General features: G+C 43.1%; 2 protein-coding genes across 3 annotated transcripts in view; both read right to left on the reverse strand.

The window, feature by feature from the left end:
* ADGRA2 (adhesion G protein-coupled receptor A2) overlaps window positions 1–12,773 on the reverse strand; it is a 104,117-nt gene extending 91,344 nt beyond the window's left edge. For both annotated transcript variants that reach the window (XM_087875657.1, XM_034436880.3), the window contains exon 1: window positions 7,703–12,773. In XM_087875657.1, coding sequence (XP_087731783.1) covers window positions 7,703–8,469 — 767 coding nt within the window. In that variant the 5' untranslated portion in view covers window positions 8,470–12,773. The remainder of the gene's footprint in view (window positions 1–7,702) is intronic.
* A 4,805-nt stretch (window positions 12,774–17,578) lies between these two features.
* Window positions 17,579–26,813, reverse strand: PLPBP (pyridoxal phosphate binding protein). Its single transcript, XM_087875659.1, has 8 exons — window positions 26,517–26,813; window positions 24,792–24,899; window positions 23,053–23,088; window positions 22,496–22,571; window positions 21,610–21,744; window positions 20,969–21,111; window positions 20,771–20,869; window positions 17,579–19,898 (listed from the first exon to the last, which is right to left on the reverse strand). Exons 1-8 carry the CDS (start codon window positions 26,610–26,612, stop codon window positions 19,761–19,763), a joined length of 831 nt encoding a protein of 276 aa, XP_087731785.1. The 5' UTR covers window positions 26,613–26,813; the 3' UTR covers window positions 17,579–19,760.
* Window positions 26,814–27,424: the final 611 nt, after the last annotated feature.

The raw sequence follows: 27,424 nt of genomic DNA on the forward strand, positions 1-27,424 counted from the left end.
GCTAGCTTTGGTTAATCTTTCTCACAGTCTAAGCTACATCATAGGGTTGTTTGGTAGATAAAGTTAGAGGGAAGTGTCTTATATATACCTCCTTGAGGATTTCATGGAACATGCAGCAAGAAACAGTTGTTAGGAGCCATGGTGGCGCAGTAGTTAGAGTGCAGTATTAGTAATTGCAATAGCATTTAAACTTATATACCACTTCACAGTGCTTTACAGCCCTCTCTAAATAATTTAGAGTCAGCCTATTGCCCCCAACAATCTGGGTTCTCATTTTGCCAACCTTAGAAGGATGAAAGGTTGATTCAACCTTGAGCTGGTGAGAATCGAACTGCTGAACTGTGAGCAGTCAGCAGAATTAGCCTGCAATACTGCAGTCTAACCACTGCACTACTATGGTATTGCAGGCTAATTCTGCCCACAGCCTGGAGTTCAATCCTGACCGGCTCAAGGTTGACTCAGCCTTCCATCCTTCTAAGGTTGGCAAAATGAGGACCCAGATTGTTGGGGGCAAAATGCTGGCTCTGTAAACTGCTTAAAGAGGGCCGTAAAGCACTATGAAATGGTATATAAGTCTTAAGTGCTATTGCTATTTCTAGATGTAAAAACCAGTGTACCAACTTTTTGAATAGCACTAGAAAAAGGCTCCTGAGTGACTGAGAAATGCTTGAATCAGCATTCTTAGCTTTTTTCCAATAATAAAACTCAGAGCCTAAATAAATTCTTTAGGAAATCGTCTCACCTTGTACTCAAGAAAAGGCACCAAAATCTAGCCTGAATGATGATTAGGATCACTATATTACTATATGGATTGGAGAAACACAGGTGCAGATGTGTTCTCAAAGAACATACTAAAATTTTGCAAACACAAGCATGGAACCAGCAATGCTGCAGAAGGAAGAGAGCCACTGGCCTCGCACTGTACAAATTCATGCTCAGTTTTGAACAGCAAAGATCTGATCCCTCCCTCCCTTCCTTCCTTCCCTTTCTCTCTCTCTCTTTCTTTCCTTTCTTTCTCTTTCTCTCTTTCTCTCTCTCTCTTTCCTTCCTTTCTTTCTTACTTACTTTCTCTCCCTTTCCTTTCCTTTCCTTTCCTTTCCTCCTCCCCTTCTCCTTTCTTTTCCTGTTCATTCCTCTTCCTTTTCCCATCTTTCATCTTCTTTCAATATGCCATCTTTGGATTGAAACTGCTGTCTGTATAAATACAAAATGATATCCAAGTCAGCCCACAAGATAAAAATCATATTCTAAGGACTATAAAAGCTAATTTAAGCACCTTGAAATACTTGGATGTAATGAATGCAAGCCCAAGTATAACAGCTTGGAAATAAGCTTCTGTGATCTGTCAGCTTCCCAAAAGCTATTTCAAACTTTTGAAAGTTATTAACCTAGACAGGGGTGGGCACTGGAGAACTTGCAGGCTTTGAATCCCTTTTCAGTGGCATCCAGAGCCCTTTTATTATAAACACCAAAAATCTGATACACCTTTTGCTTTCAAGCTGATGTTGAAAACACACCAAGACTGTTACATAAATCTTGAAGTAGGCTTACAACGAGGGATACCTCATTCCATCACCACCCCCAAAAAACAAGGAAAAATATAAATCCTAGTCCCCCGCTTTTTGTGTGCTTATTTTTGTCCAAAATGTTAACGGCAACTCTTGACCTATAGGGATGGTGAAGGAATTTAATCTGTGCAAATTCCGATACAAGCTGATTTGACTTGTATTTCCTGAATTAAAACACTGACCCAAACTTGGTTATCTGATGACTTTTAAAATTCCTGAACATTCTGCTCATGTTCTAACACAGCTTGAGTTTAATGGGGCTTACTTCTTTCTGATATGGAAAAGAATTTTGTGCAGTGCCAAAAACATCTCTTGCATTTTCCCCCGGCTGTTCTTCTTTGATTGAAAGAAAAGGAAGGGTGTGTATGTATTTTCCAGAAGAGAAATAGAGGATGGGTCTTCATGCCCTTATTTAATTATTAGATAAGAGGAAATAGGGGAATTGCCTGTATTTCATAATAGCACTTCTCCATCCAGCCTCCCTGACTTCCAATACTTCCATTAAACCCCAAAGCAATAGCACAGCTTTTCAGATGCAGAAATGTGAACAGCCAGGGAAGTTTGAGGCTGGTAGGATGTAAGATCATCTTTTACCACTTTGCAATAGAGCTGGCCCCAAGTCATCCTGAACAAAAATTGAAAAGTCATTCTCCACCATCCTGCAAATGAGACAAAAAAACAAAAACAAAAAACAAAGGGCAGAAAACATGAAAAATGACAAGGAAATCCTGGCATAGGGATACAGCCTCGGAGCTAAACAGCTTTTTCCTTCCTGAAAAGGTGACATTACAGCAGTGTTCCAATATTTGCAGGGCTGCCACAAAGAAGAGGGGGCCAACCTATTTTCCAAAGCACCTGAAGGCAAGACAAGAAACAATGGATGCAAACTAATCAAGGAGAGAAGCAACTTGGAATTAAGGAGAAACTTCCTAACAGTGGGAAGAATTAACCAGTGGAATAGCTTGCCTTCAGCAGTTGTGAGTGCTTCATCACTGGAGGTTTTTAAAAAGAGACTGGACAGACACTTGTCTGGAATGGTGTAGGGTCTCCTGCTTGAGCAGGGGGTTGGATTACAAGACCCCCAAAGTCCCTTCCAATTCTGTTATTCATCTGCAGAAATGCTCTTTGACTGAGCTAAACTTTCCCAACAGTTTGGGGAAGGCCTTTCTGTTGGAAAGATGCAATGAGAAAAAAAAAAGGATCAGACAGTAACAAAGAACCATAAGCAGAGCTGAACTTGACCATCTGAAGTGGGGGGGGGCACACTGTGCTTTCCAACTATGCTCCAGGCCATGCAACCCTGCGCAGAAACAATGTCAAGGGTTGAACTGCAACTCTATTCTTAAGCAAGCTTTACATCACATCTGGCATGGAGAGCCTTTTTTTGTTTCAGGAAGAGACTTCTGGATATCCTGTTGAGCTGAGATCCAATTTTACAGACTCCGTGATAACATTCCACTATATAACTTGGAGCCTTGTTTGAATCCTGCAGGCTCATTAGCAAGCTGCGAAAGTCAGGAATGTCTCCCCCCGCTTTCCAAGTTTTGCTCCTGAATGTATTAACTTTCCATGCATCAAGCTGAGTTTGCCGTCTGGTGCCAGAAGTCAGCTGCAATATTTCCCTTGAAGGTTACAAATGCACTGAAAATAAGCACACAAGGGGACTTGCTGGCATAAGCTCTCTTTCCTCCATTAAAAGAAAATTGGCACAAAGGTTAGAGTTTTATGAAAAGAGGCTTGCCCGCCCCCTCCCTGGCCTACCCAATTTTTGCAAAAAGCAGCAAGAATCATGTTCTTTGGACATGGATTATACACAATCCTCAGATTTCAAAAAGGGAGGGAGCCAACACATAAAAACGTAATCTTTAAGCACAGTCCAAGGGCTTCAGGCACATCTCTGGCGTTCCCAGCCACACTCTCTGGGATAGTGCAATGATCTACCATTAAACATTTAAAATGCAATGATTGACCTCTCTTCTCACCCCACCCCAAGGTGGTTAGGCTGGCATTGAAACTGTAATACAGGTTGTCCTCAAATTACAATCACAATAGTGCCCCAAAAAATCCATTTCTGAGCAAGACAGTTGTTAAGTGAGTTTTGCCAGATTTTATGATCTTTCTTGCCGCAGTTGTTAAGTGAATCAGTGTAGTTTTTAAGTTAGTATAAAGTTTATTACAGTCAAAGACCAGAGATCAGAACAACAACAACAAAACATTCAAAAAATATCCAGTTTAAAATTCTAGAATAAAATAAATAACATATAAAATCTATATTAAAATCACGATTTGGCATTCAATCTGTCAGTTACACATGGCCTAAATATACTATAATATTATTCTAGAATTTTAAATTGGATATTCCTTAAGTGTTTTTATTTGTTCTGATCTCTGGTCTTTGACTGTAATAAACCTGATTTAAGATTTAAGTTAGTAACACTGTTGTTAAGTGAATCTGGTTTCCCCATTGACTTTGCTTGTCAGAAGCTCTCAAAAGGGGATCACATGACCCTGGGACACTGCAACTGTCATAAATAACATGCCAGAGGCCAAGCATCCAAATTTTGATCATATGACCATGGAGATGCTGTAATGGTCATAAGTGTGAAAAATGGCCATAAGTCATTTTTTTCAATGCCATTGTAACTTTGAACAGTCACTAAATGAATGAAGACTATCTGTAGTGAGGAGAGAGTTTGGGGAGCCAAACAAGACCACTCAGAAATGGGGGAGTTTAACATCCAGTCTTTGGATCGCCACCTCTATTATTTTCAGAATGCCTATTTATCATTTTCAGAATGTTTGTTATTTATCAAAATTGGATCATCCAAAGAGTTAACAGCACATAATGAGAATTAGCCTTTCAACCAAAAAAAAAATGTGGATGTGGAAGAAAAAATAAGGAAAAGACCCAAGGTGGGTGGGCAGAGAGAGACACATTTCCTTTAATTGGAAGAAGTGGTATAAAATGATTAAGATGTCACGCTATGACTGGGGAGTTTCAAATTAACTCTTAGCCACATCAGATGGCTGAAATAACTCTCAATGTCCCTCAAAATTCTGTGTTGAGCTTTATCTAATAGTGCAGAGACTGTCGAATGAGCTAGGATTAGCTCATGTGCAGACTACATACATATCTTGTATCCTGCATTTATGAAAATTTATCCATGTATTTATTTCCTTAATTTATTTCTGGATTACATGCTATGAGAGCTGACCCATTCCAGTCAGTAATTCCTTCAAATTATAATCAACTCAAAAATAAATGCTCTACACATTATATTAAAGATAAACAATAGAAACACCATAAAATGGTAAAAAGCATCCCAGCATCCAAGCCCATGTGTAATAAAAGAATTACTCAGGATATGGGTCATTATCATTAAAACTTGCCAGCAAAATCAAATTGCTTTTATGAGCAGAAAGCTAAGTTATGTAAAAAAAAAAGTGTTTTTAAACTTTTCTCAAAACACTCCAGAAAAGAACTGACAACAGAGTTGGAACTGGACCCAAACTTCAGCAAAGCACATAAGGAACTGTGTCAGAATACCTCTGAATACACGCAGAGTCCTGTGTTCCTGAGAGGAGAGCACTGCATGCCATCTTAAATTACGATGTGGCCTTCTAGATGTTGAGCTCCAACTTCCAACAATCAAAGACAGCACAATCAGCAGAGAGAAATGAAGAATTGGAGCTGAATAACATCTGGAGGGCCACATTTTACTAACTCTGGATTAAGTGAAAAAGCATCCAGGATGCTAACCTTTTTCTTTCACAGACCAACCATTAAATGCAACAAAGAAGGGATTAACTTCTTTTCCAAAGCACCAGAATGCAAGATAAGCAACAATGGATGGAAACTAATCAAAGAGAGAAGCAATCCCGGAATTAAGAAGAAACTTCCTAACAGTGAGGACAATTAACCAGTGGAAGGGCTTGCCTTCAGAAGTTGTGGGTGCTTCATCACTGGAGGTTTTTAAGAAGAGACTGGACAGCCACCTGTCTGAAATGGTATAGGGTCTCCAGCTTGAGCAGGGGTTGGACTAGAAGACCTCAAAAGTCTCCTCCAGCTCTATTCTGATTGAAGTTGGTGGACCAGCCCCTTCAAGTTGCATTTTATTTTCCTTCTACTCTATTAATTAGTTCATTGAGGACAAAATCTAATACAGTTAAACACACAATGAGAAATAAGGGCTTTCAACTCCGCCAGCGTACTAAGAAAATATATTTAACATTGTATCATTGATTGCTCTAATATTAATAGTATTATATATCACTTCTATAGATCTGTAATTCTCATAGTGAACTGAAAAGATATTTCCCTGGCCAGCTTTGTTTTTCCTAAATGCTTTCACGCAAACCAGGGTTACAATGTTTCCAGTTCTATTAAGCCAATTCATTCATGACAAGTAATCATTGTAACCTTTCCCAGGCTAGAAACTGTTTCACTCAGCCCAGATGTCTCCCCTCCAGACCTCAGACCCCCACAGTCACTCACAACCCTCCCCCCCAACTTTGCAACGTGCAGCTAGCTATCCAAAGCCTTTTGGCACATGCATAGAGTAACCATCTGCCAAACGTTCATTTGCTGTACTGGGAAAATATCTCTGTGAAGCACATTCATAATGGCATCAGTGTCTTTGATTAGAGAGAGAGAAAAAAAAAACCAATATCTACATTTATGGCTGCGTGGAAACCCCTTGTAGACTTTTTTGTATAAAACAAAAAGAAAATGAACTTATGATTTGTGATTCCGATGAGGAAAAAAGTAGTGGAAAAAAAGGCTGGATTATAGAAAAGAGTGAGCTTTCTTTTGTAGTCACAAAGTAAGAGAGAGTTTTGTGGTTGTATTTATATTTGCTTAAAAGAAATTAGACACCTCTATTTCTTTCTATATTTTCCTGCACTTTTGCTTTTTTTTTTCCTTTCTTTTTGCACTGCTTTTCCTCTTCATTAACTTATGCTGAGTTTTAAGATCTAGAAGAAGCTTTCAATAAAAATGTAAAAGATTGTGGCATTACTGCTGTTGACTTCCACAGATGTACAAAATAGCCTAAGTGGGCAGATTTTAGACGCTTGCGCAGAACTGAGGGGCAGCGGCCAACCGTTTGAAGGGAATGGAAAATGAAAGTATGCAAATCGGGACTAATTATGTTAACTCCTCAAATATACAAGGGGTGCCTCCGCTTATTTCCACTCCTTCAGTTACAGGTTCCCTCTCTCACCTAAATCCTGAACCAGACAGGGTGGGAGACAGATGGCTAGAATTCCCAGAACCGGATTTCCCCCTCCCCTGCAACACTGCAAGGCTGGCTTGCTGCATTTTAATGCGAAGACACGTGTACAGCCATCTGTAGGGCCGCCTCCCCCAATTCAAACTCCTTAATGTCTGCGTTTAAGGCAATGAATGCTTGACACGTGGGATAAAACGGCATCGAATTCATAAATACTCGAAGCCACTTCTAAACTGAGGCAGCCTCCAGCTGTTTCGGACTACAACTCCCATGAGCTTGCAGTGCTTTCCTAGGAAAGAGACGGGGCTTTCTTTGCACCCCAGCGGATTACTTAAGGGATAGATTCTCACAATGTATATTACTCCCTAAATCTAAATGATCAAAATCAAGACCCCCTCAGGCTCACGTAACGTATTAGCAAAGCAAAGCGCATTAGGACTCCGGTTTACAGGACTAGCGAGCGGCTGATTTCCACAGCCAGGAGGATGCGGCCCCTGAGTTAACGTGCCTAGCCAGGGTGCCCAATGCGTTTCTGCAGGCTGCATCCTGCGTCTCTAGCAACTGATCCACTGAGCGGGGAATGGTCTCAGGATACTCGGTCCCACTTCGCTGCCCTTATTACCGACGGTCACCAGCAGCGGGCATTGTGATCTGATTCCTGTGCGCTGTCCGTCGGCGCGGGGCTGGTGGCTCTGCTGAAACCCTCCCCATCCCTTCGAGCCCCCCCCCCCCATAAGCCTCTGAGCACATGCAGAGCGCTCAATCCGCCTCGGCAGCTGTAAAGGGCGGGGGTTGGCTCAGCTTGCGCGGGTAGCCTCTGAGCGCGCGCAGAGCGCCAGGAGCGGCGGGATCGGGCGCCACCAGCCCTCCCACCCCCTTCCTAAGCCTCGGCCCGCTACTCACAGGGTGACGGTGCCGTTGGGCAGGAAGCGCGACGCCGGCGGCTCCCGCAGCTCCTCGCCGCTGCAGCTGACCCGCTTCCTGGCCGGGGCCAGCGCCTTCGGCCTCTCGCCCACGCACTTGCAGCCGCGCAGCTGGAGGGGGCAACTGCGCGCCCCGCCCGCGCCCCCCAGCGCCGCCAGCAGGAGCAGGGCGCCCGCCCAGAGCATCCTCGACGGCGGAGGCTGCCGGCCCATCCTCAGCCCATCCTCGCCCCGGGGACCTCGGCAGCTCCGGCCCCGCCGCCTCTTGCCCCGGCCGTCACGCTCGGCCCGAAGGCAGCCCCGGCCGAGCCGCTTCGCCTGCCCGGAGCTGGTCTGTCCCCGCCGGGGCTGCGCCTTGCATGGCCGGGGAGGACCGCTGCGCGGCTGGGCGAGGATGTCCGGCGGCCGGGCTGCTAGGCGAGGCTTGGATCCCGCGGCTGGGGCTGCCGTAAGCCGGGTCCCTCCCCTCGGCCACGGCGGGGCCCTAGCGCCTCCCTCTCGGCCGCCGTCGCCGAACTGGAGCCGCGGCGGGCGGGCGGGCGGGCGTGGATGGGAGCCAGGGCTTGGGGGGTTAACGGCGGAGGGCGCAGGAGTTCCCTGCCTCGGCTGCGCCCCCGGGACTCTTGCCCAGCTGTTGAGGCTCCGTTCCCGGCGCTGCTGAGCTCCGCTTGTCATTTGCGATCTGGCCTTGAGCGCAGCTCCGGCAAGATAAATTGAAAGCAGCTTTCGGGACGGCTGAGCAAACATTCCCCCTGGGAGATGCCTCCGAAGGAGTTGACCGGACTCGCATGTCTCCTTCTTCGGCGTTTGCTGCTTTCACATGAGCTGCTGCGGGTTCTGAGCCAGGAAGTCAGTGGCAGGCTCGGTTGAATATTTTGGTTGCGCCATGAATTTGTTGCTCCCATATGGGACGAATAGCAATGGCACTTAGATTTATATACAGCTTGATACCTCGCTCTAAGCGGTTTCCAGAGTCAGCATCTTGCCCCCAACAACCTGGGTCCTCATTTTACTGACCTCGGAAGGATGGAAGGCTGAGTCAACCCTGACCCATTGAGAATCGAACTGCTGGCAGTCCATCTGTTCATCTGGCACTTGGAAGTAAGGATCTCTTTGGAAGATCTTTTGATTCATCTAAGAAAGGGGCATGGAGGGCCACATCTGGTCCCTCCATGTCCTAAACTTTGCCAGAATAGCTGCCCTGTCCCTCCCCATTTCAATCCTCTTAAGCTTTATGCACTTCTGTGACCATCAAGAATCAACTTGGGGGCAGGAGCTCCGAATGCTAATTTCACCTCTTTGAAACACACAAAATCCTACATCACTCTCCACAAGAGGACCAGGTCTTGCCCACCTTTTGGAGCACAGCCATTAACGTGCCACACAAAATTGCTGTGGGCAAAATTGTATGTTGCTGATCTAAGCCAGGATTGTCAGTGCTGGCTGGTGAACCTCTCCAAGTATTAAGTATGATTCTTTCCCTGCCTGTGTAGTGATGCCCAGGATTGAATGCTAGATGTTGACTGTCAATCTTACTTGATGCATAAGGGATGTTCACTATCTCTGGGATGATCAGTTGCAGCTGCCTGGTAGACCTTTACAAACTTAGCGACTTTTAAGGTGTATGGACCTCAACTCCCAGAATTCCCCAGCTAGCATACTTTACACTGCCTTCTATCAACCCGATTTTGATTATTAGTCCTTCAAAACTTTCTGCTTATCAGGTGTTCCCAGAGGCCTCTTTAAATTTGTATTCAAACTTCAAACTCTTTTAAACAAACCCTTTTGCAGAGTTTTATAGATTTCACCCCACTGAATCAGACATGTGAAAGATTACTTTGGAAAAGCAAGTTATGGATTACCGAGGGTGGGGCAGAATGGAAGAGAGTTTAAACAAATTAAATATATGATGGCGCAAGCTGTGATGACAGGCAGCAGCCATTCTAAAGTTAAGTGGATAGGCAGATACTGAATTAAGGAGTTGATGAATACCCATACTTTGATAAGTAGTCTTAGTGTAAGTTTAATTCAGGTGATGTAGTGTAAACTTTTTTTTTAAACCCTACCCCTTTGCTTTCTCTTCTTACTGGTGCAATTTTTGCTATGTTGACCCTTCACCCCCAGACCAGTGATCTTCTTCAGTTCATTCAAATGATATATGAGTGGAATTGTAAGTGGCAACAGTGGAACCTAAAAATTGTACATATTATTGCAGGAGTTTTGATGGATCACAATCCACTTGACTCAGAAGTACAACCCTCTGGGTCAGTGGTCAAACTCAGTGATAAAAAGTAGATGTCTGTGTTCCACAAACTGTTCGAACCATAATATAACCAAAAGGTATACTTCTGTGCCTTTTCCTGTCTAAATGACTTCACAAGGAATTATTTTTATGTGTTTGTATCCTGCCTTTATTATTTTTATGAATGACACAAGGTGGTGAACATAGCAAACACAACTTCCTCCTCCTATTTTCCCCACATCATCTCTGCCAGGTGGGCTGGGCTGAGTGAGTGGCACAAAGTCACCCAGCTAGCTTTCATGGCTAAGGCAGGGCTCGAACTCACTCTCTCCTACTTTGTAGCCTGATACTTTAAAACAGTAGACCAAACTAATCTTGCAAGCCAACAAGGCTGGCCTTTCCCGGCTCCGGATCCTAGATGTTGGTTTGGCCAGGCTGTCTCCCAAATGTCCACCTCACCCCAAACCATCCAGACACCTCTCAGCTGCACTGTTCCCTGTAAGTCTCAAAACAAGTCAGCGCCACAGATCCAAACTAGATGGAAATATGAAATCTGAGACCCACGTCTCAGTTCAAACACAATTTCCCATAGGGACCAAGAGGCATATAGACCAGATTGCTTTCAACTCCTTCCAAATCCTCTCACGTCCGTCCCAGGGAAACACAATTCCAGGCCTTTGGAACTATTCTTTGATGAAGGCAAACAGAAAGGTGACTTAACCTGATGCTGTAATAACATCTGTCAACCTAATTACCAAGAGGACTTGCATTTCTCAAAGCGAAGCCGGTCAGAAACCATGCTGAGTGTATTCATATACCAAGTTCCGTTTCCAGAAAAGGTGGCAACAAGGACTGTGCTATTCCAAGGAGAGGCATTAGTGATGTGAATTGGACTACTTTGCCTGAAGAATCGCATCATCTTTCCAGATATAGATAGTCCTCGACTAACAACAGTTCATTTAGTGTCCGTTCAAAGTTACAAATGGCCCTGAAAAAACAGTTTTTCAAGCTTGTGACCGTTGCAGCATCCCCAGTTGCTTACAACTGGTTCATATTTATGACAGTTGCAGTGTCCCGGGGTCCTGTGATCAGCTTTTGCGACCTTCTGACAAGCAAAGTCAATGGGGAAGCCAGATTCACTTAACCACGTTACTAACTTAACAAATGCACTGATTCACTTAACAACAGGGGCAAGAAAAGTTGTAAAATAGGAAAAAACACTTTACAAATGTTTTTTTTTAAAAATTTGATTTATATGCCGCCCTTCTCTGGAAACTCAGGGCGGCTTACAGTGCGTTAAGCAACAGCCTTCATACTTTTGTATATTTTATACAAAGTCAGCTTATTGCTCCCACAAACTGGGTCCTCAATTTACCTACCTTAGAAAGGATGGAAGGCTGAGTCAACCTTGAGCCTGGCAAGATTCGAACTTACTTTAATTGCAGACAGCTGGTGTTAAATTACAGTGCTTTAGTCTGTAGAGCTATCCAGGCTCCTTAGCAACATAAATTTTGGGCTCAGTTGTGATCGTAACTCGAAGACTATCTGTAATCCTTTGCAGGAGAAACTTCTTGTCATAAGGTTTCTCTCTGCCATTAAAACACAACCCGAGAGAAAAGGGGCTTGCAATTCTAATCAAAATACGCTGATGGAAAGAATAGATTTGGAATGTAAAAAAAGAAAAAAAATGAAAGGGGAGGGGAGGGAAGGTACAAATATGAATGGCAACAGCTGTCCTGTCCCTGGGTGATGAATGGGGCCAGACTGATTTTGCCCTTGCTCCGATTCTCTAGAAAGCAGAAAGTGCAGCCTCGCAGTGGCCTCTTGGCATTTATCATCTGCCTGAGGGGACAAGAGTGCCCCCCATACCAGATTTCCTATTTGTTTTGGGAGGGAAGGAGTATGCTGTTATGTGAGCCTCTACTTACTAGTAGTTGGAAGCAGCACTGCCCAAGCACAGGTTTTGACCGCCCCAGTGAGAATTACAGCCCAAATCCTTCTAACTTACCGCCAATAAAAACAGCTTCAGCGTTGCTTTCCTAGAGGAAATCTAATAGCTACTGAATAAACAGTTTCTCCATTTCAGTGCTGAAGGCAGACAAAGTACTTTCTTGAAACCTGAAGAAACTAAACTCCCAAGGAATTTTTCTCCGTCTGATCCAGCAACTGGAATAATCACCTTTTTTTGTTTCCTGGATGTAGTCAAAAGCTGAGGGGGTGAGACTCTCTATGTATTCCTCTCTCTCCTCAAAACATTATTTTTTCTTCCCCCACCTTCCTTCCCTTTCTCAAAAGCAGAGGGTGAGACTCTCCCTATATATTCCTCTTTCAAACAATTGCTATTTATTTTTATTCTTTATTTCAAAAGTACAGATTCTACATATATTCCCCTTTCCTTGAAACAATTGTGTTTCTTATTTATTTACTTATTTATCCCTCTGTTGATACAACCTAGGACTGCATTAGCTTTTTTGGCCTTTTTAGTAGGGTCCTTGTTTTGGTAATGTAAGGATGACCCACCTGAGGCCTTTCAGATATTTTGAACTACCATACAAATCCCACAATCCCATTCCGGGTGGAACTGATAGGAGCTGAAGTTCAGAACATCCAGAGGGCAACATATAGCCCAGCTCTAATATAACAGTTATGGTATCCAACTAACACCCATGACCTGGGTTCAAATTCCTACTTTACTATGATCTTCACTGGAGTCTAATCAATCCACCATTCTAGCTCACTGGGTTGTTCTAAAAATATAGCAGATGGGATCTCCACAAAACCATTACTTCTAATTCACTAGCCTGTTGCTCTCAATATATCGAAGAAATGCATCACTTAGAGCTGTAAGAATGACGTTGCTTTGAAAACCCAATATTTCTAGTCATAATAGAGCTAGCAAGTACTTTGGAGGTCTTCTAGTCTTCACACAGGAGACCCTGTACCATTTCAGACAAGTGGTTGTCCAGTTTCTTCTTAAAAACCTCCAGTGATGAAACACTCACAACTTCTGAAGGCAAGCCCTTCTACAGGTTAATTGTTCTGTTGTAAGTTTCTCTTCAATTCCAGGTTGCTTGTCTCCTTGATTAGTTTCCATATGTTGTTCCTTCTGGTGTTTTGGAAAATAAGTTGACCCCCCTCTTCTTTGTGGTAGCCCCTCAAATACGGGAATACTGCTATCATGTCACCACTTGTCCTTTTTATAGATTAGCCATACCCAGTTCCTGCAACAGTATTTTGTATATTTTAGTCTCCAGGTCTTTAGTCATCTTAGTTGCTGTTCCCTGCACTTTTTCCAGTCTCAACATCTTTTTTGTAATGTGGTGACCAGAAGTGCATGCAGGTGTGGTCTTATGAAGGTTTTATAAAATGGAACTAATACTTCATGTGATTTTGATTCTTTGCCTCTGTTTATATGACATACCAAGATATATATAAGATCCGTACCAATTGGGTTTCAGGCCCAGTTACAGCACGGAGACAGCATTGGTCGCGTTGGTGGATGATCTCTGGAGGACTCGGGACAGAGGTTATTCCTCTGTTCTGGTCCTATTAGATCTTTCGGCCATGGTATCTTGCTGCGAGGTCTCGAGGGGCTAGGAGTGGGAGGCACTGTTTTGCGGTGGTTCTCCTCTTACCTCTCAGGTCGTACGCAAGAGGTGTTAGCGGGGGAGCAGAGGTCGGCCATGAGGCCCCTCAGTTGTGGGGTGCCCCAGGGGTCGGTCCTCTCGCCTCTTCTGTTCAACATTTATATGAAGCCGCTAGGTGAATCATCCGTGGTTTCGGGGTGATGTATCATCAGTACGCTGATGATACCCAGCTTTTTATATCCACCCTGAACCAGCCCAGTGATGCCCTCAACATGATGTCCCGGTGCCTGGAGGCAGTACGGGTCTGGATGGGGAGGAACAGGCTTTAGCTCAACCCTGCCAAGACCGAGTGGCTGTGGGTACCGGCATCCCGGTCCGATTTAGAGGTTCCATCTTTATCTATAGGGGATGAGGCGTTACCCCCGGTAGACAGGGCACACAACTTGGGTGTCCTCCTGGATTCACGGTTGAGTTTAGAAGATCATATAACAGCCATGACCAGGGGGGCGTTTGCCCAGGTCCGCCTGGTGTGCCAGTTGCGCCCTTATTTGGACTCTTATTTGGATGCCCTACGCACAGTCACTCATGTGCTAGTCACCTCCCATGTTGACTACTGCAACGCTCTCTACCTAGGGCTGCCCTTGAGGACCATCCGGAGGCTTCAGCTGGTTCAGAATGCAGCCGCGCGGGTTGTGATGGGTGGTTCCTGATACGTCCATGTTACACCTCTCCTGCGCAACTTGCATTGGTTGCCGGTTGCCCTCCGGGTGAGATTCAAGGTGCTGGTGATGACCTATAAAGCCCTACATGGCTTAGGTCCAGGATATTTGTCGGACCATCTGCAACCAGCAACAGCTCCCCATCGCCCGCTGCGTTCTCACAGGGAGGGCCTACTCAGGGTGCTGTCAGCTAGACAGTGTCGACTGGCAACCCCTAGAGGCAGAGCTTTCTCTGTGGGTGCTCCCACCCTCTGGAACCAACTTCCTCTGGGACTCCGGTTGGCCCCTGACCTTCTGCTGCGACTTAACAACATGGTTGTTCAGCCTAGACTTGGGGGGTGGGGGGTGTAACATGTATTTTAACACATTTTTATTCGGATATTTTATTGTTGTGAGCCGCCCTGAGTCCTGCGGAGATAGGGCGGCATATAAATAAAATAAAATAAATAAATAAATATTTGAAGAATACCTTCATGGATTTTAGCTTTCCAATTATTTCACTCCATTTAGGGCAGCTTTGGTAAAGCAAATTCCCTAATATATCAGTTTGGGATATTAAAAGTGTTTATCACTGATAAAACAATTTATTCTTATCAGCGGATATGTGCTCCATACATAGTGAACAACAAACACTTCTTTTTTTAAAAAAAAACTGAAATTCAATTTTCTGGCATTCTTTCACTTTCTGAAGCAGAAACAGAGTTGACAATAATAAACTCTGAATTCTTGCTCTTTGAGAATGAACCAATGGTGCCACCTACAGTCTCATTCTAGTTTCCCAGGATTTCCATACACATGCACATAAGAACCCACCACACAAGAATACAAGTGTACACATGTTCTCCTTTGAAATTTGGAGAAGATGGGAAAGTATCGCCTATCAATCTATAGTTCCTTTCTAAAGAGGATTGCTTTGTGTAAGAAACTGCAAACAATGAAAGAACTCTGAACCCAACAGCGTGATTCCTTGAGATTGTAGAGGCAGTCCTCAACTTAAAACCATTCCTTTAGCAACTGTTTGAAATTACAACAGCCTTGAAAAAAGTAGCGTAGAATAATAGAATAACAGAATTGGAAGGGATCTTGAAGGTCTTCTAGTCCAACCCCCTGCTCCGACAGGAAATGCTATACCATTTCTGAAAAGTGGTTGTCCAATCTCTTCTTAAAAACTTCCAGTGTTGGAGCATTCACAATTTCTTGAGGCAAATCATTCCACTGATTAATTGTTCTGTCAGGAAATTTCTCCTTAGTTCTAAGTTGCTTCTCTCCATTATTAAGTTTCCATCCATTGCTTTTTGTCCTGCCTTTAGATGCTTTGGAGAATAGCTTAACTCCCTCTTCTTTGTGGCAACTGCTGAAATATTGGAACATTGCTATCATGTCACCTCTAGTTCTTCTTTTCATTAAACTAGATATTCCCAGGTCATGCAACTGTTCATCATATATTTTAGCCTCCAGTCCCCTAATCATCTTGGTTGCTCTTCTCTGCACTCTTTCTAGAGTCTCAACAACTTTTTAAAGTGACTTACAACATTTTTTTTAAGTTCTCACGCTTACAACCATTCTCCATGGTCATGTGATCAAAATTTGGGGGCTTGGCAAATAGTATTATTTATGGTCGCTGAAGTGTCCCGGAATCATGTGATCATCATTTGTGATCTTCCCAGCCAGCTTCCAAACAGCAAAGTCAATGCGGGATGCCGGGTTCACTTAACAACCACATGATTTACTTAACAACTGCAGTGATTTGCTTAATGGTAGCAAAAAAGGTAATAAAACAGAGCGCCACTCATTTAACCACTGTCTTGCTTAACAATGGAAATTCTGAGCCCAATTGTGGTCATAAGACCAGGTAGTACAGGTAGTTCTCGAGTTTCGAACGTAATGGAGCCTGCCCATTCCATTTGTAACCGAGGATTTGTGGGAATGAATCTCGTACCTTGAACGAGATCACTCCCTCCTTTCGCCCACGCATTCGCTAATTGAATGTGAGGCTCGTAAAGTGCACGAGGTAATTCAGGGTGGGGAAGGCCATGGGAGGCCTAGTGATGGAACTGATCACCTGCCTAAGACCACCCAAGACCTCACCAACCCACTGAAATACCTCATGCTCCCCACAATCGCTTCCCCCCCGCCCAACCTGCCGCACAGGGTCACTTACCTTGTGAAGATCTAGCAAGCTGTCTCCTTTCCAGCCTCTCAGCCACATGCACCCCTTCAATGCTCCATTTAGGCCTCCACAGGCTTTGCCTGGCATGTTGCCTGCCGAAATTGAGCTTCTGAAGGGCAGATCCACCCCCCGGAAGCTCCATTTTGGCCAGCAATGGGCTGGGGGAAGCCTGCGGAGGCCTGGAGTGGCGGATCCACCCCTTGGAAGCTCCATTTCGGCTGGCAATGTTCAGGACAAATGTTCCAGACACTCTGCGGTTGTTCGTAAGGGTGAACAACTGCTGTGGTGCTGCAAGATTCGTAGTTTCGGAACTTGTTTGCAAATGCTAGGGAGTGCTTATCGAGTAACTTTGAACGTTTGCTAAGGGAATGCTCGTTACCCAGGGATTACCTGTACTTCGCTCTGAACTAAAAACCTGTAGGGCAGATGGATGCAGTATTTGTGGGCTTCTGAGCTGCACAAAGTTTTGTTAAGTGAACCTGGTTTCCCCATTGATTTTGCTTGTCAGAAGGCCACAAAGGGAGATCACATAACTCCAGGACACTGCAACTGAGTCAGTTGTCAAGCATCCGAATGTAAATCAAGTAACCATAGGGATGCTGCAATGGTCCTAAGTGTAAAAAATGGTTATGTCACTTTTTTCAGTGTCATTGTAACTTTGAATGATCATTAAATGAACTGTTGCAAGTCGAAGACTACCTGTATATGTGGCGAGGCCAGGACCACTTTTGGGGATGGACAGTGAGGTTGAGGAGAAAATGCAAGGTTGAAGGCACCCTATTGCCCCTCTGCTATTTCTCACTGAACATGTTTGGGGACCAGCTCAGTCTTAGGGGTATGACCTCAAGGGCCTATGAAAAGGGCATCTGCAATCCATTCTTTGTCTTAACAGCACCAGGCACCTGAAGATCCATTATTGACTTCTTCTTGGCATTCTTCAAAAGTGCCATCTGCTTGCCCACCTTCTCCATGTCACCCTAGCTTGGTGCTGTCCCTAGAGCGACAGACACTCCTCCCTTAGTCCAGTAATAGACTTTCTGAACAACTACACTCTTCTCACCAGACACCAAAACCAAAGTCCTGGATGTGGCAAGATGCATATGGCTCTCTGCTAAAACATCCACACCACCACAGGACAGAAAAAGGAAAAAAATATATATCTTTAATAGCTTAGTAAGCAGCATAGTATCTCGGTTCACAACTAGTTTTATTCTTAAGACAAAGAAAGGACTGTGGAGCTTAGGGACTGCATTTAGCATTGCACCTGTGCTGTAAAAGACTGGCTAACAGGATGTTCTGTACCTTGCAGTTTTATATTAGAACCAGACAACCCTGTTGGGTCACCATTTCAGAAATATTTCCTTACTTAAACACAGAAATAGCATGACCACGAGCAGGCAAAATAGCAGGAGGAGCGGGAGTGATATCCAACTTCCTGCTGGCTTCCCCACTTTAGGAAGCTCGCAGGATCCTGGATTTTGGATGCATTCTGTATGGTAGCCTGTTTGAGGTACATCGATTCAAAATCTGTTGCCCTGTGAATGCAACATTTTGCCCATTTGAAGTTTACAAACAATCAGACGTGAGAGCTTTAGTAGCATAAAGATGGAGTCAAAGATGTGAACGATCAAATGACTTCCAAAATTAGAAATAAAGGGAACTGGCTTTTACCTGGATAAGGAATCTCACCTGATAAGTCCAATGCATTCTACAATTGCTACTGGGTGTTGAAAATGCCAAGTAGAATTCAGACCCATAATCTGCTACCCTTTTATTTGGGGGTACTGGGGTTAAATCTGGAGCTTTCTACGAGTCAAGCATGTGTTTTATATCGCAATGGACTCAAAGATACACCATTAAATTATTCCAGAGATGCACAGAGCTAGAAGCATTTTGCTAGAGGAAAAAGGAGAGGATAATTTTTTTAAAAAATTAACACATATTTCTGCCAAGATCACATACATCATGAGGCCAGGCTTTCAAGTAGATTGTCAATATATGAGTTACAAAACAGATTCCACGGTAAACATTTTCACCAACTGGGGTTTGCAGAAGGAAGGATGACTATTTCGATGGATCTTTAGCAATGCATTTTGTTTCAATAAGATTTTAGTCAAGGTATACTTTTTAAAGATGGGTGAAAATATATACAGTGGGAGATAAAACCCATCATCATTTACTAACATCCCAGACATCAAACCTGGAAAGACAGAGCTTTGCATTAAAATGCAGAAATTCTGAAGTTTGCCCTGGAAAACCATTATTTGCATATGTGCCACTTCCAATCTTGCAATTCCACCAATCTCGTCTGTGCGTGTTAATGCACAGGCGAGCAAATCATGGCTGGCTGCAAGATCTTGCTTGGCTGTCGGTTAGGCAGACACTGAAAGCTGCTTTATTCTGCAGCTGCACTGCCTTTCCTATGGAATGATGATAACGAGGGGGAGAGGTTTCGCACCCAGCCACCCCTTGATTTGCCACGTGAGGTAGGTCAGCCCCATTTCTCATATAGGGATCAGGCACAGGACGGTTAAGAGATAACCCTGCACGTTGGCGGCAGAGCCAGCAGGTTTCTTGGCTTTTACAAGCAGAGCCATCCTGCTTCCTATCAGAATTGTTCCAAACTTTACTTGATTCAAATAAAGGAAAGAAACCCCAAGACTACATTATAGAGCAAATGGTACAGCAGAGCTAGTCGGCAGTGGTAATAGCTACGAGAACAATTTCAGCTGCAATCTCTTCCAAATCTCACATCCAGGGGTAGGTTTGATGTTCATTGGGATCCCTATCTATCCTTCCCCTGCGGGCTACTTAGCAAACCACCCAATCTGAGCATGTTTTCTGAAATGCCACAAAAAGATTAAAGATAGCAAAGATTTAGATGAAGCACAGAAGTTGACCCATAAAAGCTTTGAGAGTGGAAGGGTGGAGAATAACCTTTCCGTAAGGCAACCTTGCTTCAAGGGGAAGCAAACGAGAAACATGACTCTAATTGGAAATGCATCATGGCCACTCCTGGAAATGGTATTTTGCCCAGACCAAGTCCAGTTTAAATCAAATGGTTACCCAGTGTAGCTATTTAAAGTCACTGCAGTTAAAGTACTGAAGTCAATCACAGGTGCTGCTGTTTTTTTTTCTATAAATGCAACCTCAATGGATATACAAGAATAAAGGTACAGGTGCTGAAGTCCTTGTCACACCCTGTCACACCTGCCAATTACCTGCTAGTGCTCCACTGCCATCAGTACAAAGGAAGAGTCAAGTGCCTGGGTTTCCAAGCAGATTCTCTCCAACAGAGGGAATCTGTTGGGCCTCTGCTATTAGTTCTCCTTCAGAGTCAAATTCTCCAACCTGTCTTTAACGTCCTTCTGGGTTTTGTCGCTAGCAGGTTTGTTGGGGTAGCTGCGCTCTCCGAAGATGGTGCTCCCAATTCTGACGTTGGTAGACCCCACTTCAATCTGTTCAGTTAAAGGTGAGAGAAAGAATCACTGTTAGGAGTGTGACATGAACTGACGGAACCTCCTTCGCCCTTAGCTAGGAATCTGGAGCAAGAATGGAGATCCACAACCTTGGCAACTGAGATTTCTGGCTTCTGAAGCACACCTATCGTTGGCTAGTGTGGAGAAACACTGGTTTTAGGCAACTGGTGGAATGGAACCGAGACAGCCTGCCTCACAGGCCCACTGATCAAATGGCAATAGTAGAAAACATCTATTCCAATCAAAATGAATGAATCAAAACTCTGAAGCCATACAAGCTGATTTATAGGAGCACATCTGGTGCATCTGGCCAGTACTGTCTACTCTAGCAATTACCCATTATAATCTCAGAATTTAAGGACTTCTATCTAGTCTTTCTAATAGGAGATGCCTATTAATCTTCTGAATATAGAGCTGTGCTGTCTTTGAATTATAGCTCCCTGTAGCCTATCATGATGGACAAGCCATAGTGGAATCCACCACAATTAATGTCCTGTAGTAAATTACATGCTTTGCATCCCACCAAAAAAACCAAGTTCAGATGGTAAGAGTTCTGAATGAAAGGTTCCAGCTGATGATGCTTAGCTTTTCTTTGAATAAATCCAAAGAGAAAGAACTTGCCTACTTTCTAGATCAACTGGTCCATTGTTTAACTGTTCCTTAGATGATAATGGAATAGATGGACCATTCCACTTAATTGGAAATAAGTCCATTCATTTACAACTTGACAGATTAGGAGGGTATTAGGTTAGGAAAGATTATCTAGACCCCTTGGTAGCTTCCTTCAATGGGAAAGATGACAATGTCAAAAGGCTTCTGATAATCTTTGGCAAAATGACAAACAGACTTACTGCGTGTTGAAAGTCTGTAGACATCCCCATGCTCAGCTCAACCTTTTCAATTGGGATGCTGAGCTTTTCACACAGTTCTTGACGCAGAGATATTAACAACTGGAGAGAGAGGTTGGGGGAGGGGGAAAAACATAGCTCAATCTTTTCCTTAAAAGCCAAGATTTACCTATCAGTATTATCTCTCAAAATTTCACCTACCTGGAAATCGGGATTGGGACCCTTACTGAGATCATGCCCAAAGCTTCCAATTGTCATCAAACCAACAAATTCTAGATTGGTACACTTCTGAAGGATGTGTTCCACCGTTGTGATTAGTTCCCCTGGTGGAAGCCCGTGTTTACCTATAATAGAGAATATATCAATGCACTTTCTGTGGATGGAGTTCTCTGAAGGAAGATGCATTCACAATTATGATAAGAGAGACTCTTTATCTAAGACTAATGAAATCACTATTGACACACTATTCTTCCATACTCATGGAGAATGAGTCATTTGCTTGGAGTCATTTGCTGGCCATTTAACTACCTCAGCACAACTGGTGTGGTATCTGTAAAGGGAAGCCCGTAAGTAAAGTTGTTGGGGTGTAGGTTTTCCAAGTGATTTCAAATCCAAACATTGTAAGGTTCTGTGCATGCACACCTGTAGGCCCATGTCTTTTACATATATCCTACCAAACTCTGCAAAGTATAGATGTCACTTTTCTCCAGCCTTTGAATGTGTACGTCAGAAATTCTCAAAAATGAGCTTCTTGACTTTATAGTCAAGCAGACAAACCAGCCAAAACCTTATCATGACTCAGTCATGTTTGTGTGTGGAAGAACAACACCTGGTCTACTTACTTGTTTCTCCACTGGTGTTTACTTGCACCATGATCTTTAGCTTTTCAGAAGAGTTCTTTTTTTGCCAAGTACTGTTCACCTTATCTGCCAGTTTAATGGAATCCACTGTTTCCAGCATAAATAGGTTTGGCACCACTAAAACAAATAAAAAAGGGTCTTAGCAAATATCATTTGTGACGTACACTAGACCAGTGTTCCTCAACCACGGCAACTTTAAGACAATGTGGACTTCAACTTCCAAAATTCCACAACAAGCCATGTAGGCCCTGCTGAGAAACCAACCATGCAGACTCTGTTGAGAAATTCAATAGCAAGTAGCTAAATTCAATAGCAAGTGGTTAATAAGTTATGAGAGTGGAAGAGGGTTTGTTCCCACTGATACTTAAAATACATTGAATTAGACTAATGTAGTTCAGTGAATTGGCTGTATGTTTGTTCAAGATTCTATGCATTTTCCCACTACCTCTGCTTTCTTGCATCAATTCTAGAAGTCTCTTGGATACACCTGTCGTATTAATCATTTATTAAGCACCATTTACATAGATGGCTCAAAATAATTAAATACAATAAGGCATAGATTCCTAAGATTGGAAGATTTGCACAGAAAAGAGACTGTTCCTTGTCCAATATAATCTGATCACAAACATTTCCTATGCTTTATTTCATCCCTCCATTCAACTAACTAATTCACAGTCACTTGATAGTGAGATGGGTGGTACATACATTTAATAATAATAATAATAAAAAAACCACACATCATAATCTGAAATTCCAAAGCAAAGTAAGACATTCATTTAAATTGAACATATCACATCAGGCCTTTCTTGCTATAATAAGTTTTCCCCCTACTGTCTCGTAAATCAGTACTAAAAGCAAATATAATTACCGATTAGCTTGTTGACATTACTCTTCTGCAGATGGCCAATAAAATGCCATTTAATCTCCGGACAAGAAGAAAGAATCTAAGATTGAGACAACAGGGTATGTGATATTCTGGCTTGAAATTTAATGGCATTATTTTATATTTATCCAACAAAACTGCTATATAAAGATATACAGGATTAAAAGTCACAAAAAAATTGCAATTTTCAAACAAAGGCACAAATATCAACCAACATTTTATATGTGTGTGTGTATTGTTGTTGCTGTGTGTTCATGTTTAACTTTACTTAATTACTATTGTTAATAACCCCAACTAGACTCCAGAACAATCCAGATGAGAAAATTGTTTCAAATTACTAGAACTCTCAAGGACAAAGAACCACCTTGTTCAAGTTCTATATCTTTTATTTAGGCCTAGATTAAGTTCAAAATTTCAACAGGGAGGAATCTTCTGCAGAACAAATGAGTAGTTAATTTATTCCAACAATGATATGTTCTACATTGATCAGAATACTGACTACTTGAAATTTTTATCTAAGAAATACACATACCCCTACTTACTTTGGAATCTGATGCCTTTTCTAATAATTCTTGGACCTATGGAAAATAAAAACATCCAATTAAGGTTTCAAAGTTTACTTTCATTTATTTCATGCAGACTGTCATAACTGACAATGCAAAAAAAAAAAAAAAAAGAGCATTAGGAAAAGTAAGTTACAGGAAAGAAAGTAAGTTACAGGTAAGAGAAGAAACTTCTGCCCAAACTATGCATGGTGTCGCCACCTGCTCATTTTTTCCTGAATAAACAGTACTATCTTTGTCCATGTACATCCAACAGAAATGTGGTGCTCAGCAAATACAACAGAAATGTATTTGCTTAAATAAACGTATTAGGGTTATAAAAACAAATTAACTTCGCATATGTATCAACACTACTACATAGTGGTAGGTAAATCATAAAATGAAAGATAATACATACATTTCACATATGTATCAATTCTCTCTGTTGGGAAGTACTCAAATAAATTTTAACTGCTTTTACAACCTCAACCTTTTTCAGAGGAGGTTGCATTCTGCTGGAAGATATGATGAATGAGCATATGTATACTTCAAGCAGCTGAAAAATAAAGAGTGGCAGCAACCTTACTTGAAGCAACTCAGGGATCTTATGTTAGCATCTTTAATTTTCTTTGCTTCAGGAATGATTAGCCTGATTTAACATTAGCTGGCAAGTTCCAAAGTCAAAATAAAGTTTTCCTTGTTACCTTCTGGGTGGAGGCTGAATCATCTATATTCAGTCAGTTTACCCTTACTCAGATTCGAACTAGGCTTGCCTGCATTTTAGTTGTATTAATCTCTGAGCCAGAAGTTCTCCTCCCTTTATCAGCTGAGCCAGGGGAGGGAGCATACTGCTTCCCTTTTGCCTTTCAGCTCCAATCCAGAAGCCCTCAAACAGTCAGATTCACAACAAACCATTTTATACCAAGTTTGTATTTGCTGATAAATATAAATTATTTCTTTATCAGCAAATATAAATATTATATATACATATACATATATATGGAATGGAATGGAATGGAATGGAATGGAATGGAATGGAATAGAATAGAATAGAATAGAATAGAATAGAATAGAATAGAATAGAATAGAATAGAATAGAATAGAATAGAATAGAATAGAATAGAATAGAATAGAACAGAATAGAACAGAACAGAACAGAATTGAATTCTTTATTGGCCAAGTGTGATTAGACACACAAGGTATTTGTCTTTGGTGCATATGCTCTCAGTGTACATAAAGAAAAATAAAACACATTCATCAAGAATCAGCAAAACATTCAGCAAGATGCAACACTTAGAGATAGTCATAGATTACTAATAAGCTACTCACTTTTGTTGCCACCAGTTTAGACATTAATGGCTGTGTGTTGCGTTATTTTGACAGCACATTTACACTGTAATACAAGTTGTATACTCACTACTTTACATTGTAGCCAAGTGTCATTTCTTCAGTGTTGTCACATAAAAAGATATACTTAAATATTTACAAAACGTGAGGGGGTGTACTCACTTCTGTGATATATTGTATGTACATGTGTTATATGTGTGTACGGGTAGATGTACTTTCTTTTGGGAGCAGGCAATTTCATTTTTAATGTGTGCCAGTGTGCTCACAGTAAAAAATGACAATAAAGGTTATCTTACCTCATCCCATCCTATCTTAACAATTAGACTGGGCGCCAGGAGGCTCATGCCTTGTTCCTTCCCATCTTTCAACCTTAGATTAAGCCAGGTACTCACATAGTTTTCTCCAAAGCTGCGCTGTCCATGATTATAAGCCTCAATGACCATTTCTGCTGGTTTGGTTTTACTGACAGCCACTAAACGAGGTGGCATGGTAGGTAAGGTCTGCATTTGCAAAGAAAAAAAAAGAAGATGAGCAGTCTATACAGGCTTTCTGATAAGCGGAATGTGGAAAGCAATCACTAAAGACCCATCAACATATCAGGTAACAGCAAACAAAAGGAGGGCAACCTGGTTCCCTTTCACATTTTGGATCATTCCTGCAACTTTGTTCATTGGCAATGTTGTCCAAGGATTGAGGCAGACACAATCCAAAAGACATGGAGAGGACCAGATTGTATATTCCAGGAATAAGGAAAATTATTTATTTATTTATTGGATTTATATAGGTACCCATCTCTGGGCATACAATAAGCCACCAGTTAGTTTAAAAAATAGTTGATCACAAATAGTACAAATAAAATTAATACATGGGTGAACAGACCAGAGCCCATCTTAAGGGCTCCCCTATCTCTAGGATTTCCCAAGCCTGCTGGATAAAAACAAGTTGTCAAAGATTTCCTATATTCGGTTTATCTAACTATAGTGATGAATAACATGTAAAAAATAACAGCTTTATTGCACCTTAAAGAATGCATTAAAAACGAATGGACATTCTCACAGACAAAAGGATTCTGCATCTTTAGAAGCCTCACCCCTTTCACTTGGGACAAGTATGATCAAGCACAATGGAATTTATTATTGGAGAGTTAGGTTGGGGATTAAATTTTCAGGAGAAGCCTGGGATCCCCTTTTCCTACTAACAAATTGAACTAAACGGCAAAAGCTTTTGAGAGGTGCTGTTCACTTCATCAGATGCCTAGAACAGCTAGGCTGATATTAAATTGAAATGAATGGGGGGGGGGGGGAGGCAGCAGAAGGCAAGTTTCTCCCCATGACCTGATTTAACTCAATCAGGTGTCCATCAACCTAGCCATTCTCCACACAGCTAATCATTTCATAATAATACATATGTCAACTTATTTTTATGTTGTGTCTTTTAAGCATTGTTTTATTGTAAACCATGCAGCTAATGATAATGCATACATACTTTAAACATTTTCATATTGTGCATTTTATACGTTCTATTTTGTGGTAAGCATGCAGCTAAGAATAACATATTAGTTGTTGGGTTTTTTTTTTTTTTAAACAAATTAGATTGTGCATTTTATGTATTGTATTGCAAGCCGCCTGGCGCCCCGCAAAAGTCAGAGGAGGGGGATATAAATCGGATAAATAAATATATTTGCAGGCCGCCCTTTTTCCCACAGGCCCCGGGCAGGGGTGAAAGCAGTTGCGGCTGCAAATAAATAAAAAAGCCTTTTGAGTCAGATTTGTGGGTCGGAAAAGGATCTCCTCCCACACAGGATTTGGATTTGAAGCAATGGGAAGGTTGAGAGTCTCGCAGCTGATTCCGCCTTTCGCCGCCCGAGGAGCTCCAGAGGCGCGGGGACTACGCCTCCCAGCCAGGGCGGCCTCTGAAGGTTATGGGAGTTGTAGTCCCCAAGCCCTGGAAGGCGCCCGCCGACCGTCTGCGGGGAGTCCCGCCGCTCCGGCCGCGGAAGAGCCCACAGCACCCAATGCGAAGTCCGAGCGCAGGGCCGATTCAGCGAAGCCCATCCAGACCCCGGCGCGCGTGGGCCCCGGCGGGTCCTACCCTCCACCCCAGTCCCGGGACAGCACCTGGGGCCTCCGGGCCGCCGCCTGCTGCACTTGCTCCCGGACCGCCCGGAGCATCTGCGGCAGGCCTTCCCCGGCAGCCATGCCGGCTCTCCACATTCCTCGCGGGGCCTCCTCTTCCTCTGCGCTCAGCCCCTCCGGGACCCCCGAGCGCGCCAGCTTCCGCCACACAACGCGGGAGCCAATCGCCGCTCGAGGCTGTGCTCAGCTGGCCAGCGGGATTGGGAGGAGAGGCCGGAAGGAGGCGGGGTTGAAGCGTCTGACCGGCCCTCGCCTTCGGCCATTTTGGAAAGGTCGAGAGAGGCGAAGCAACGGGTAAAAGTGGAAGCTGCAGCACGCATGCGCGCCACACTTGTGTTGAATAGATGGGCAGCTCTACAAGCCCGAGGGCGAGCGGTTGGAGAACATGCGTGCATGAAGAGCTCTGTACCTAGCAGGATTGTAATGCAACCTGCAGTTAAGGCTGCCGGTTACAGTCCTGGTCCTGCTGTCAAATCCTTCACCTTCCTTAAAGATTGCACAAGTGACGGATGGCAGGTGGGATACATGAAGCTCCCTACTCAACTTTCCCGTTTTCCAGGGTTGTTGCAAATGCAAAGTCAGGTTACCTGCTGTGGTGTGCTAATTTTCAGTATTTCTGGAAACCTTTGGTTTCCTTCTGCTTCCATTGATCCTGCTTTCCCCCCCTCTTCTCTGTTTCTACTTTGGCTCCATTTCTGGATGGCTCATGTTGACACCAATTGGGTGGCTTGTGCATGCTGGTTTCGGTACCCACCTTCCCCATTGATCAGAGAGAGAAGCTGAAGCTGTCCTTGGAATCCAATGGATCTGAAAATGCAAGATTTTGGGAAGAGGGAAGGATGAGAGAGGGATTGGAAGGATATCATTAAGAATTCCATCCAAATCTCCCC

The sequence above is a fragment of the Pantherophis guttatus genome, chromosome 9 (assembly GCF_059756535.1).
Source record: "Pantherophis guttatus breed Tessera chromosome 9, ASM5975653v1, whole genome shotgun sequence".
Lineage (NCBI taxonomy): Eukaryota > Metazoa > Chordata > Lepidosauria > Squamata > Colubridae > Pantherophis > Pantherophis guttatus.

Excerpts from the sequence above, each read along its gene's own strand:
- PLPBP (XM_087875659.1), bottom strand. The coding sequence starts at position 26,612 with ATGTGGAGAGCCGGCATGGCTGCCGGGGAAGGCCTGCCGCAGATGCTC. Across the intron at positions 24,900-26,516 it reads CGGCGGCCCGGAGGCCCCAG|ACCTTACCTACCATGCCACC; the intron begins GTGCTGTCCCGG and ends TTGCAAATGCAG. Across the intron at positions 22,572-23,052 it reads AAAAGGCATCAGATTCCAAA|ATTCTTTCTTCTTGTCCGGA; the intron begins GTAAGTAGGGGT and ends TCTCAATCTTAG.